At 41.8% G+C, this 14645-nt stretch overlaps 1 protein-coding gene across 1 annotated transcript; it reads right to left on the bottom strand.

Annotated features, from left to right (window-relative positions):
• Positions 1-204: 204 nt before the first annotated feature.
• On the bottom strand, positions 205-9267 carry copb2 (COPI coat complex subunit beta 2). The gene is made up of 22 exons (XM_047367206.1): positions 9132-9267; positions 8579-8716; positions 8320-8406; positions 8052-8178; positions 7816-7964; positions 6977-7123; positions 6660-6759; positions 6429-6571; positions 6134-6333; positions 5924-6034; positions 5715-5803; positions 5505-5611; positions 4735-4878; positions 3010-3140; positions 2651-2858; positions 2142-2252; positions 1803-2017; positions 1501-1639; positions 1229-1366; positions 1053-1130; positions 760-903; positions 205-638 (listed from the first exon to the last, which is right to left on the bottom strand). The coding sequence occupies exons 1-22, from the start codon at positions 9132-9134 to the stop codon at positions 543-545; spliced, it is 2805 nt and encodes a 934-aa protein (XP_047223162.1). The 5' UTR covers positions 9135-9267; the 3' UTR covers positions 205-542.
• Between the last annotated feature and the right edge of the window lie 5378 nt (positions 9268-14645).

Genomic DNA, 14645 nt, shown 5'->3' with positions numbered 1-14645 from the left:
GTAGCAAGTTCTAGAAAAATGAAAATAGTATTATTTACAGAGCTAAAAAATACATCTAATGTAAATAGTTTAGAGCAAATGAAATGAAATGCCTTTCCCAAAAGGAGTACCATTTTCAGATAATTATGCTTTCTGCTACAATACTTTTGAATTTATGGAAAACAAAATAAAAAAAAAATGAAGATTCTGTTAAAATACCAAATGTTAATATATACAGCAACCAGAATTTATTGGACTTGATGAACATTGACATGACGTTACAGGAAAGCACAGAGCATAGCATTAATGACATTACCTGGTAGACCTTTAGTCTAATTTTCATTTGATAATGAGTGTACAAAAATGGAGTAGCCATGGGCCCTCTACCCTCTATTTATTATTCAAACATTAATCATCTTATAATTTTCCAGTAAAATTGCCATGACAACATAAAATATTTTTTTCATATAAGTAAAGTAAAAAAAAAAAGAAAAAAGAAAAGGGGCGTTGGTCTGTTTTGTTTAAATATGTTCTTATGAGTGTTGAGAAGTATGGCGGCAGCTTCAATCGTCTAGAAAGTCGTCATCAAGATTAACGTCTGTGGTGTCGATGTCATCCAGCTCCATGTTGTCCAGGTCCACTTCCAACTCATCCAGAGTCTACAGAGAGACACAGATGAAATGCTTTGCACTTAGATGTCCTGCTTACATTGTTTCATTTAGAACTGCTTTATCATTAATTGTGCTAATCTAATGTAAAATGAAGAGAAGGAAGCCCAACCTTCTCTTTCTCTGACTGAGAGAATGTAAGATTTTCCTCCACCTCCTCCTCTTTTTTAAACGCTACTTCAGGAGCTGCAGTTTCAGGTTGTGAAGGTGTCTCAGAGGCCACTGGCACTGAGCTGGACTCCTCACTGTCTTTTGCCTGCCGAGGAAGCCATGAGAAATGAGCAGACAGGAAATTTACCGACCCTCCACTTTTAGGCTGCATATCTGCAGAATCCCATTTTTGCAGATTCCAGAAGTAGCACAGAAACATTATCAGTTTAAGACAAAATGCTATTTTGAACAAACCTGGGGCACAAAAGGAACAAAGGTCCCTTTGGGTTCGTATCCCTGAGCCTCCTCGAGGATATTTCTGTCTTCATTGGGCTAAAAATATAGGGAAAGACAAAGGTTTTTATTTTATTACATGCGTTTTACCCAGTTCCAAGTTAAGTTGCCCTACAGAGCAAAACCATGCAGCTTACTGTAATGAGTGGATAGTCTTTAGCAGGTCTGGAACTACCAATGCAGGTCTCTCTCAAGTAATGTTCAGCTGCAAATGATTCTCTCAGCCCAGGGAACAGATTCTCGTACTCTGTGGGGTCTGCAAGTGAGTCAGCTGCCTGCAGTAGAGACAAAATACACAAATATTTAAAAGTCCTACAGTCTTTACTAAAATGCATACAGAAATGTCAGCAAAATTTGTTTATTTCAACAATTTACACTTTAAAAAAGACAAACTGGTGACACATCCGACCTTCTGGTTGACTTTAGCCAAACTCTCCCTCCACAGTTTCACCACACGGGACACTTGGTTGGGCAGGTATGTCCGAGCCAGGAACGCAGCTTCTGGTAGTCTGTTTGTCTTGATGAGGAGCTCTAAACACTGATCCAGTCTGGAAAATGGATTTAAGAAGGTGTTACAATGGCAGCCACTTTCAATACGTAAGATACACTACATTCCTTTGTATACAAGTACCATTAATAAATTAAATATCATTAAATATTCCTATTTATTAGGATACATCTGTATTGTTGTCTCTCAGGTCCAACACTTACTTCCCCTGAAGAAAATATGTCATGAAGGCCACATTGTTCTTGCCGTCTCTTTCTGCCCCTTCAGCCAGCTTCCCCACCATGGTGGCATTACCCGAAGCTGTGGCGAGAAGGAGCAGGCCGCCATAATCCTGAGCGTGGTGCAGGCACTCCTGGGCCAAACCGAATTGGCACTTACTGATAGCCAACTCTGCTAGTTGCTTCCATTTCTGCTCTGACTGCAAAGGTCAAAGAGACAACTATTAGCAATGTACTTAACATTAATTAAAATAAGAAGAATAGTAATGAATTAGGAAAACTGTATTAATGAGTTGGCCTCCATTAAAAAAAAACAGTGCCTACTTCTGCTTCCATGGCCAGCTGGTAGGCAATCTTTAGCTCCCCCAGTTGCAATCCCAACTCAAACCGGTGCTCTGGGTCTGTAGACACCGCCAGGGCCTGTTGCTTGAAGCCCTGTTAGGAAACACAAACAAAGCTCATCAAACAATAGAAACACAGAGCTGACTAAATAATGGAGGAAATTTGGAAAAAAACAAAAAACAAAAAGACACTTCAATGAGTAAAATGACCTCTCAGATCAATGACAAAGCAAGTGCCAGTTTTTATATGGCTGCCTGCCCAGGCCTCCATGGCCTTAGCACTCAATAATATATAAAGTTTATCTGTATGAGTGTTCTAATGCTCTTTCATGTCTGTTTGTCCAGTCTATATAGGGTAGGCATCCAGCAGTGTTGTGCACTTATCACATCAGGACTGAATTATTCTGTTTTAAATCCAGATTCCTTATAAAATGTTTCTCATCAGCATACACTAAAACAAAAAGGAAACCAGCAATTACTGTATTGCCTTACCTGTTTCTCCAGGAAATGTGCCACCCTGGTCCTTTGTTCTTTGGGGATAGTAGGTAGCACCTTGTCTGCCATTCCAAAGTCTCTTCTCATCACAGCAGTCTGATACTCCAGGACAGAAACCAGCAGTGAGTAGCTGACAATGTTGAGCTCCTTGTCACCAAGGTAAAGACGGTCGTCCTTTGGAATGTAACCCAGAAGGTACATGGTCCTGCAAGGAGAGAAAGCAAGAGTGATGTTGAAGTCTGCATCATTCAAAGCAGCCAGCAGTATTTAGAGTCTTTGGTTTCCCATGATGGTAAAAGGTAGATTTTTGTTTTGTCCCATCCCAAAATGATCAAACGTAAGAACTCAATTCCCACCTGTCCAGATGTGCAATAGTCACAATCTCTCCTCCAACATAGTAGTTGAGTCTGTTTACAGAACTGGTGTAGATGAAGCAGTCTCCAACCCAAAGCCCAGTCTTCACGATCTCCTGGATCTCTCCCAGGACCTGAACACGTTATATCAATACAAACATTCAATATATACAGTATTTTCCGCACTATAAGGCGCACTTAAAAACCTTTAATTTTTTCAAAAAATGACAGTGCGCCTTGTAATCCGGAGCGCCTTATATATGGATCAATTGGTTAATTGGTTGATCCATACTGGTTGTACACGGCGCTCTGTCAAAATGTTTCAGTACGACAGGTAAACTACAAAGCCGCACCGCTTGCAGCATTACGGCTACCGTAGTCAGGGGTGTCGCCGAAGTAATAGCGGTAAACACCTGTACTGTGCTTACTCCTAGTCCAACACCACTTGTGTGTGTATAACGTTTGAATGTACTGTTGCAGGAATTGCCTGAACTATATGTGATTAGAAGCTCAGTGTGTGGGGTGTATGTTTCGTGTGTGTATGGAAGATTTTGACATTACTCCTCCGGCCAGAGGTGGCGCTGTGTGCTGCCGTAGCTGAGAATCAAGAGTGAAGGAGTGACGTTGGTATTATTGTGTGTGTGGGGTGGGTAGAGACGGTGACCGGAGCAGCGGTGTATGAGTCTGTAAGCCCTGTGTTTTTACGTGCTGCAAAGTCATTAAAAAGAACCCCGAATCTCGTCAAAAACTCAGTGTTTTGATGCTGTTTCTTCATGCTCAACTCAGCAACGTATGAGTGAGGGAGTTAACCCCGAGGAAACTAGTAACTTCGGCCCTGGAGAAAGCGTCTCCCCTGTGTCATCAGACTACGTTCAGGGGACAGAAACAGGAAAGGTTAACAGTACTAACGTTTGATTTAGTGCATCAAACTTTCTTTTACGTGTTTACTGAATCAGGGAAAAGTTCCCTTTCACGTTTTAACTAACGTTTGATTTCAACTTCAACTTCATAGACTCCAATGCATTCCTAACGTGCGGTTGGCTCTATTCAATAGAATTCTATGTAGAGGAGACCTTACCATGAGAGTGAATGGAGTTATCAGAACACTGGTTTGTAGTGTATTAATAAAGTTTGACTGACTGACTTATTTGACTGTTTTGTTGACATTCTCTTTAGCACAGCTCCATCTAGTGGATGCATAACGCAACCCCAGTCAAACGTTTGACTGCAGTAGCTTCTATTCTATGCGCCTTATAATCTGGTGCGCCCTATATATGAAAAAAGTTCTAAAATAGGCCATTCATTGAACGTGCGCCTTATAATCCGGTGCGCCTTATAGTGTGGAAAATATTAAATTAAATTAAATTAAAATATTTGAATAAATAAAATGTTTGAATATATGAAATAGCATGCTTTATAAGAACAGGTTTTTAATATGATATTTCCTCTGGGATGGGGTTTTATTTTTGTGGATTCTTGTTATAAAAAAAAAATTTCTATCATGATTTTGAGCAAAATGAATCAATCATTTAAATAATACTTGGCAAGCCTGAAGCCAAAAAACATTCTAGCTGTTATTTCAGCAGCAGTTCATTTACTTGAAAACTCTAGAGACTGTGTCTCCTCTGTAGACAACATGGCTGCATTGTAAACAGTAGATTAATTAAGCAGTTTATCACTGATACTAAACCAACAGTTCCACTAAAGGGAGGTCAGCCAAATACTGACCTCAAAGGCATCTTCAATCCCATCCTCTGTTACTCCCTCATTGTTTTCCTGGGAAGAGGCTACTTTTTCTGCCAGGTAACGGAGAATGAAGAAGGATTCCTCTGTAGCAATGCAGACCAACTCACCAGAGTCTGACCAAAAGATCTAAAAAAAATATATGAAAGAGGAGAAGGAAAGATATATAAGAAAATATCTGAAGAGAAATCCACAAAAAGTCAGCCTCTGGTAGAGCTTTATTGAGGGTTTCTGCAAGTTTTAACTAGTTAAGTTTAGAAACTGTTTTAATCCTAAATTAATAAAGAAAAATTACTTGTGGAAGCTTCCCTAGTATTTAATATTTGATGTTTGATAACATCAGACCACATTGGGAATAATTCCTTAAAAGACCTAGTTTCAGGAGCAGAATAATTTCAGTTGCTTGTAGGGAGGGGTAAAATTCTGGGTCTTGTAGTTTTATCAAAGTGTTTAAAAAAACTCAGATTTATCACCCGGTCTGCCACACATTGAACTAATGAAGGCTGCAAGTGCATTTCTAAAAAAAAAAAAAAGTCAGTGGAAGAAGAAATGATTTACTGTACAAATTTAAGACGTAATAAAACCCAATTAAAGACCTATGCGGATAATATGGATATATTTAGGACTTTAAAGCCAAAAATTGAGATGTTCAAGACCCTGCAGAAACTTTGTTATGATGTAATGCAAGCACTTTACATTAAGATCCAAATAGGTAAAATAGGTAAATAGAAACGAGACGGCAATCTGAGGCTTACATGCTTGGGTTGGATCTCAATGCGACGAATTAGCTCCGTGTTCTCCCAGTCATAAAATGCCAGGCCGTTCACAGACCTCACCCCAAGCAAGAAACCCCCATAGATCCCTTCAAAGCAGAAATGCCAACACATTCAATGAATAAAATGTATTCAATGTATTCAATCTACTTCCAATACTACAAATGAGGCAAGAAACAATGATCTGATTACCTTCCGCTCCAAAGTCAGGCTTAAAAGATTTCTTTTCTTTAAAGATTTTGAAGATTTTGACAATACTGTTGCTTTCTCTGATGGCATATCTGTTAAAAAACACACATTTCGTTGGATGGTTGATAATAGCTATCCGGTTGAATGACAATACTAAAAAAAAAAAACATAAAACATTTTCTATTCATTTGCTTTTCAAGCTGAGTACTCACTCAGATGAGTCGTGGGCCCAGACAAACTCCTGAGCCGAGCCAAAGCTCTTGTTTCTCAGAGCCATAGCAGTATAGATGATATACTCTCCATCGCCACATACCACAACAAACCTGATACACACAAATTGATAATATTTATATATACATCACAATGGATACTTCTTTTTACATTCAGCACTTTTACCAGGACCAGATAAAGCAGTTTCCTACCGTCCGTTTGGGTTATGCTGGATGGTTTGAGGGTAAATCTCACAGCTGCCCATATCTTTAACAGCCAGCGGCAGTCTCTCGCCATCTTTGATTTCAGCTTCACCCATGGCCTTCAGGTTGGCTTGCTGTATTTCACTGTGTTTAGCCCAGATGATCTTTCCATTGGTGTCCATAGACATTGCTGGCTCTTCCCGACCAACCTGAAGAAATTATAAACAAACAATGTACTTTATAATTCTTACTTTAACAAAACAAATGCAGCAGTAAAAACTGCATAGCTTTGCCATTCGCTCACTTTGATGATGATGCTGCCTTCGTCATATCCCAGTGCCACATTGTTGGAGCCTCTGAGACCACACACACACCACACTCGCTCCATGCCATAGTTCAGTGTGCTCTCCAGGCGGTAAGTGCTCGAATGCCAGATTCGCACCGTACCTTGAGGAGGAAAGGAAGGTTGCACATATCAGTAATCATTCAACATTGGAAACATCGGTATATCAGGCTAAGAGGGATTTCTGCGCACCATCCTCGGAACCGGTGATAATTATGGGCAGCTCTGGGTGGAAGCTGACACAGGAGACATTCTGGGCATGGCCCTCCAGAGTCTGAACACAGGTCTTGTTCTATATGAAACAAAAATATTTCTATAGGTACAATGATACGTACAAAGAAGAGGAGCATTATGTCAAAGACAATTTTAATTGTTTATCACCTTGAATTGTAACATTCTATTAACCACCAACATTTTCTTAATTATAAAAGTGCCAGGATTGTTGTGTTTATAATGCGTTCCAAGTTCTGTGTATTTAAAAACACAAAAAGACAATTAAGTTCTTTAACCTGATAGTCCCAAATCTTGACCTGGCGGTCGTCTGCGCCTGAAATCAGGTAGGGCTTGTCTCCTCCACTGTAGTAGTCAATGCAGTTCACTCCCTTCTCATGACCCTCCAAAGTGAAATTGGGAGAGGAAGAGCCGAGCTGCCAAACCTGTGCAACCCAAGAATGTGTTAAAGCCTTAGAAAGTGTTTCTCAACAGACAGTGTAAAGCAGTTTGATCTGGGTATATCATATAACATTCAACAATAAGATGCAATATGAATATCTTTACAAAATAAACAAAACAAAAAAAAAAACATTGGGAGGTGTCATCTTTTTTTTATGAGATGCACAAATCTGTAGGCAAGAGATCAGAATCTGTCATTTTTTCCTTGACTGGCTCTGATTGTCACATCAAATACTGCAACATTATTTTTCCCTATCCATTAAATATATCAAAACTAAGAACTCTCACTATTTCAATTTTATAGAGACATCAACAAACTGCAAGTGCTTTGATGCTTAGGAACATATGCCTTCATGCATAAACACAGATAATCTTGTAATTATTTTTGTTCTGTTGGATTAAAAACCACAACCTCTATCAAAAGAACATGCTGCACATTTTTCTCTCATGTCTTAAACTGATTTTTTTTTTAAATCTAAATCTGGAGGTCTATATCAGCCAAAAAAAGTCTCTTACATTTTTAATACTTTTTGCATAAAATACTTCAGAAGCATTTCAGACATGCACGCAATTTCATTATCAGGAAAAATAAAGGATAACAACTATTATTATAGCCATTAAAAACATGGCTATAGTAGCAGAAAATGTGACAATTTGCTTACTGCGAAGAATTTACCTTAATCGTTCTATCCAAAGAAGCACTGGCAAACTGATTGTTGTCCTTAGGGTTGATGACAATCTGCATAACATAATGAGTGTGACCCTCAAATACTTGGCTGCAAGACCACTTCTTTTCCCAGTCCCATAGCTTGATCAGCATATCATCTGCACAGACCCAAAAATATAATCATACTTATGTGTACCAAAAAATACACAGAAGAAGCCTTTAGTGTGTCTCGGTTAATAGCCTACCACTGCTGGTTAGAATGTATGGCTGGGTTGGATGGACAGCAATGCAACGGATATAGTCAGAGTGGGCCTCAAACATATGGACCCGCTCCAATGTGTTGTAGTTAAACACACGGATCTGCATGTCATCCTGTTTAGAGAGAGACGATGAAGAAATACGCATAAAAATGTTATTCAATGCACAGTCAAGATAACGTTAAGTAGTTAATAGTTTGAAAGACCCACTTTCTCAGGTGTGAGCCCAGCCAAACAAAAAAAACAGGGTACTCACTGCTCCTGTGATGACCCAGTTCTTCCTGGCCACAAACTTGGACGCTCTGACAGGCAGGTCACACACTTCAAAAGTCTTGACCAGAGTCTACGAATATACACAGAGGCTAGTTTCATATAGCATGTCATTTCATCACCTTTATCTTCATCACAAATACTACTCAATGTAAATGGATTCACTACTATCGTCATGGCATTAATCACAAGCGCATTTTTTGTGCAACCCTACTCGCTGATTGCTCTTTAAATTGTTGTCATACCTGTGTTTCGTGGTTCCATACGCAGACGCTGCCGTTGTAGAGACTGGCCAACATCCATGGCTCGGTTGGGTGAAGATCCACACTCTTCACTCGGTCCGACCTGGCTGTTAGCCTCCGCTTAATGTCCAGCCTCAGAGGCTTTAGAGATCAAGAACAACAATGTGATTTCATACGCTGTGCAGAATAACTATAAGGCTAGGCACTAAAATATTATTTAACAGCAGTGTTTTGGCAAGTTAATTGTAATAATAACACAAGAACACCAGTTAGCGGCTAACACTGACCACGAAGGACTTTAAGCCATCTAAATGGTCGAATATGTATGCATTATGTGATGGAAAATATAACAACTAACTCAACTAAGTGATGTCTAGCATTTAAGGGTGAGAAAACATTTAAGGCTAAACATCTTTCAAGAAGTTATCTCATCCTAGGTAAAGCTAAATAGCCGCTAAGCTAATTCCCAGATGATTTCCACTTGACATTTAAAAGGAATCGATAATGAAATATATCAAAGCAAAGCAAACGTATACGCCTTTAAGATGTAGCTCACCATGTTTTATCCCCCAGTAATCACAACTTGATTCAACAGAAACGTTGCTAACACTTCGATCGGGGGTTACAGTGAGCAGTGCACAGGATACTGACGTGGAACTTCCTGAAACAAACTCTCGCGTGAATTGTGTTCTCTAAATGGTGACGTAACATTTAGGTCGGTGCCACAGTGGCAAGGATGACTGACTTTAGTTCCCTTCAGTATTACTATATCACATCCACAGCCACAACTAATCTGCACAGGAAATCAAACAATATACTAAACCATTGACAGAAGAACATATAGGAAAGACAAAATAACAGTTTACATTAAAACATGTCCAAGTACAACCATACAGAAAAAAAATATCACAGATATTAAGCAACAACACATTAGAGGAAACATGATAGATTCAGTTCTTCATTAAAACCAATGGATTTCAATATATTAAAAATAGAAATTCAGTATGCATCTCTAAAAAATAAGAGATTAATTATATCAGGTTGTTCAGAGGAGGGGCAGTTGCATAGTCCATATTTTGTGTATGTTTGGTGGTCCTGTGCTCCGATGTACAAGTATTTAAAGCTATTTTTGCTTTTCCTACATAAACCAAACCACAAGGACATTTTTAAATACACTACATGTGTGCTACTGCAGTTTAAAGAGTAAAAAACTGTGATTGACCTAATTTTTTAGAAAGCTAGGATTAATTTTTCTAGCCACTTCCAGGCTGGATTGCTCTCTGACTAGTAGAATCAATAAATCACTCAAATAGAACCTGTCAGAACAGAAGGGGATCAATTCATTGATAACTATCTGTCTGGAAAGGATTACACAGCCATTTGGGCTTTGGGACTGGAACCAGGACATGAAAACAAATCAAGAAAACATGGAACAGTTTTTAACCTTCCCAGTAGTTGCCGGCAAACCAAAATTAGTCTAGGAGAGCATCACTGACCCATCCAGGAGGTCACAAAAGAGTCTAGAACAACATCTAAAGTTCTTATTTTTCTCACTCAAGGTCATCACAAACACTGCTCCCATGAGTGGCGCAACCAGTTATAAGGTTTGCTTATTGCCATTGGGTCAGATTGTTTTTTTTTTTTATATATTCTTTTCTCTTGATAAATCCATCCATTGTCTTCCGCTTATCCAGGGTCGGGTCATAGGGGGAGAAGCCTAAGCAGAGAGACCCAGACTTCCCTCTCCCCAACCACTTGGGCCAGCTCATCCGGGGTCTTCCTCTGGGCGTCCTCCTGGTGGAACTTGCCCAGAACACCTCAACAGGGAAGCATCCAGGAGGTATCCTAACCAGATGCCTGAGCCAACTCAACTGGCTCCCCTCGACATGGAAAAGCAGCAGTTCAACTCTGAACTTCTCACCCTATCTCTAAGGAAGAGCCCAGACAGCCTGCGGAGGAAACTCATTTTAGCTCCTTGTATACGTGATCTTGTTCATTCGGTCATGACCCAAAGCTCATGACCATAGATGAGAGTAGGAACGTAGATCAACCGGTAAATCAAGAGCTTCGCTTTTTGACTCAGCTCTCTCTTCACCACAACAGTGCCTGCATCACTGCTGACGCAGCACCAATCCGTCTATCAATCTCCTGTACCATTTTTCCCTCATTCATGAAAAAGACCCCAAAATACTTGAACTCCTCCACTTGAGGCAGGACCTCAGATTTGTAGGCACTGATTCTCATCCCGGCCGCTTCACATTTGGCTGCAAATTGCTCCAGTGAGACCTGTAGATCATGAGCTGATGAAGCCAATAGGACCACATCATCCACAAAAAGCAGAGACGCAATCCTACGGCCACCATAACGGATCCCCTCAACACCTTGGCTGCACCTAGAAATTCTGTCCATAAATGTTATGAACAGAATTGGTGACAAAAGGCAACCTTGGCAGAGTCCAACCCTCACCAGAAACGAGTCTGACTTACTGCCGGCGATGTGGACCAAGCTCTGACACCGGTCGTACAGGGACCTAACAGCCCGTATCAAAGGGCCTGGTACCCCATACTCCCAGAGTACCTCCCACAGGATTCCCTGAGGGACACGGTCGAACGCCTTCTCCAAGTCCAAAAAGCACATATAGACTGGTTGGGCGAACTCCCATGCACCCTCTAGGACCCTACTGAGGGTGTAGAGCTGGTCCAGTGTTCCACAGGCTGGACGAAAACCACACTGCTCTTCCTGAATCCGAGGTTCGACTATCCAATGGACCCTCCTCTCCAGAACCCCCGAATAGACCTTACCAGGGAGGCTTAAGAGTGTGACTCTCTTATAGTTGGAACACATTGTACAGTCCCCATTTTTGAATGGGGGACCTCTACCCCGATCTGCCAATCCTGTGGAACTGCCCCTGATGTCCACGCGATGCTTTAGAGTTGCATTAACCAACACAACCCTACAACATCCAGAGCCTCAAGGACATCCAGGTGAATCTCATCCACCCCCGGGGCCTTACCACCGAGGAGCTTTTTAATCACCTCAGTGACCTCAGCACCAGAGATTGGAGAGCCCGCCCCAAGGTCCCCAGACTCCGCTTCCTCAGTGAAAGCCCTGCCGGTGGGATTGAGGAGGTCTTTGAAGTACTCTGCCCACCAACCCACAACGGTGTCCACCAGCGGGTTCGAGTTCGATTGCCGCTGCGACAGGCACCAACAACCGTGTGACCACAGTTCTGGTAAGCCGCAATGGAGGTGCGGAACATGGCCCACTCGGACTCAATGTCCCCCACCTCCCCCGGAGCATGTTTGAAGCTCTCCCGGAGGTGGGAGTTGAAGCTTCGCCTCACGGGAGACGGCGGGAGACCAGGTGTTCCCAGCAGACCCTCAAGATTAATTTGGGTCTGTCAGGTCTGACCGACATCCTCCCCCACCATCGGAGCCAGCTCACCACCCGGTAGTGATCAGTGGAAAGCTCTGGTCCCCTCTTCACCCAAGTGTCCAAGACATGCGGCCGCAGATCAGATGACACAACAACAAAGTTGATCATCAAACTGCGGCCTAGGGTGTCCTGGTGCCAAGAGCACATATGGACACCCTTATGCTTGAACATGGTGTTAGTTATGGACAATCCATGATGAGCACAGTATTCCAATAACAAAACACCACTCGGGTTCAGAACAGGAGGGCAATTCCTCCCAACCACAACCCTCCAGGTCTCACTGTCATTGCCAACGTGAGCGTTGAAGTCCCCCAGCAGAACAAGAGAGTCCCCTGGAGGGGCCCTCTCCAACACTCCCCCCAAGGACTTCAGAAAGGGTGGGTAGTCTGAACTGCCGTTTGGTGCATAAGCACAAACAACAGTCAGCACCCGTCCCCCCACCCGTCCTGTAGGCGGAGGGAGATTACCATCTCTTTCACCAGGGTGAACCCCAACGTACAGGCGCCAAGATGGGGGGCAACAAGAATGCCCACCCCGGCTTGGCGCCTCTCACCAAGGGCAACTCCAGAGTGGAAGAGTGTCCAACCCCTCTCAAGGAGACTAGTTCCAGAGCCGTGCGTCGAGGTGTGCCCAACTATTTCTAGCCAGAACCTCTCTACCTCGCACACCAACTCAGGCTGCTTCCCCACCAGAGAGGTGACATTCCACGTCCCAAGAGCCAGCTTCTGCAGCCGAGGATCAGACCACCGAGGTCTCCGCCTTCGGCCACCACCAATACCACATTGCACCCGACCCCTTTGGCCCCCGGGTGGTGAGCCCATCGGAAGGGGGACCCACATTTCCTCTTCAAGCTGTGCCCAGCTGGGCTTCATGGGTGAGAGCCAGTGTGCCCAACCTCTGGGCCTGGCTCCAGAGTGGGGCCCTGGTTACCCGCGTCCGGGCCTGTTTGCCTTGGGTGACCCTACCAGGGGCATAAAGCCCCTGACAACACAGCTCCTAGGATCATTGGGACACTCAAACCCCCTCACCACAGTAAGTTGGCAGCCCAGGGAGGGTATAAATCAAATTATCATTTAAAAATCAGATCAGGTTATCTTTGCCTGAAATTAACATTTGTTGATGACCTGAAACATTTAAGTGCAGAAAAACAGAAGAGATCTGTAAGGAAGGCAAATGCTTTTCACTCCACTGTTGTACTGTCACTACTGCAATATTGTATAGAGTTATATTCTGTGTAATTTAATTTACATTTACATTGCACATGGTTGTACTAAAATATTTATTCTGTTTAATAATTTTTCAACACTTGAAAACTGAATTTTCCCTTTTAACAAAGGGGCTGTTGTTTACGAGAAATGAACTAACCTTTATATGTCTGTCGTCTAACCCCTGGTGTACTCCATCTCTACAGTGCAGGCGAGTTAATAATTTCTGAAGATGCTGAGAGTTTTGAAGTGAAACTTGTCTCCATCTAGAGCAACCACTTTGCACTTTTTTTTGTGGCAAATGTATTAGAATTTATTTAATTTTATCAGTATTCATGTTGCTTTAGGTTTTAAAATGCCTTTTTAAATTTTAAATTTGTTAAATAGAAGTGGGAAAAAAATTGTAAATTTTCTTGATTTCCTTATTAGAAAAATCTGTTTTTAAACTGGATTTATTGGTGTACCCATGTCAGAATAACAACTCAAGTTTCTTTTTGATTTGAAGTTTAGAGTCAGACAGAAACAATATGAGGTACAGTAAAACTTATTAATTTCATTACAAGTTTAAGACTGTAAAAGTAACTGCTGCATTTTTGTAATGGATGTTTTTTAATTTGATCAGATGGTCTGGGAAATTTTAAATTATAATCCATCCTTTCTTTTATTGGGGAGACTAAATATGACCGAACACGGTTGCTCAGCTCTCTTAGTGTCTCTTCTAAGGAGGAAAGACAACAGAACATGCCATTTAAATAAGGCAGATGTTTGTTGATCATAAGACAGGGAATGTCAACGTGAAAATAGCGTCTCACCCACACTTGCCTATATCAACCGTCAAATATCTATTTAAAAGATTGGCATCTTCAATGGAGTAAAATTCAGAATGAAAGACTCACCTTCACCGCCTCCACCTTCCAATGACTCTTTTGTGCGTCTCCCGGCCTTCCAATCAGCATCCTGTCCGTCTGATTCTCCATCCAATCACCTTCCGACACCTTGCTTTTAAAGGACCTTCAGCGGTGTTCTCGCTTATCAGCTGAGCTCATCCCTCCTCCACCCCACCTCCACCATCTTCCTTCCCATCTCCCTCTGGCTTCCTCACTCCCTGGTCGCCACTCCACCACCAGTGTCGGATCGAGGGGAAGACATCTCTAAATCTAAACCTTACAAATGTTCATATTATGTCATTCTCAGCATTCATGTCTTCCTCCCAGGTCCGAGCGCCAAAGAAATAACCATGTAATTTCACATCATTACAACTTTTCTAATTGCCATCCCTTTCCTTGTGAGTCTTTTCAGATTGAATTGTGGTTTCAACTTTAAATCTACTGGGATTTTAACTGAACATTTGTGTTTTACTCAGATGAGACTTAGATTGAGCTTTCCAGTTGTAAAAACTCCAAGTGGATCTGGCTTAAAGGAGAGAATGA

The sequence above is a fragment of the Girardinichthys multiradiatus genome, chromosome 6 (assembly GCF_021462225.1).
Source record: "Girardinichthys multiradiatus isolate DD_20200921_A chromosome 6, DD_fGirMul_XY1, whole genome shotgun sequence".
Classification (NCBI taxonomy): Eukaryota; Metazoa; Chordata; class Actinopteri; order Cyprinodontiformes; family Goodeidae; genus Girardinichthys; species Girardinichthys multiradiatus.
This window is presented reverse-complemented; position numbering and strand designations above follow the sequence as displayed.

What these genes read in the sequence shown, in the direction of transcription:
- copb2 (XM_047367206.1), bottom strand. An exon ending in GCCTGACTTTGGAGCGGAAG is followed by an intron (nt 5,612 to 5,714) that starts GTAATCAGATCA and finishes TCTGCTTTGAAG; the next exon opens with GGATCTATGGGGGTTTCTTG. An exon ending in TTGTTCCTTTTGTGCCCCAG is followed by an intron (nt 904 to 1,052) that starts GTTTGTTCAAAA and finishes CTTCCTCGGCAG; the next exon opens with GCAAAAGACAGTGAGGAGTC.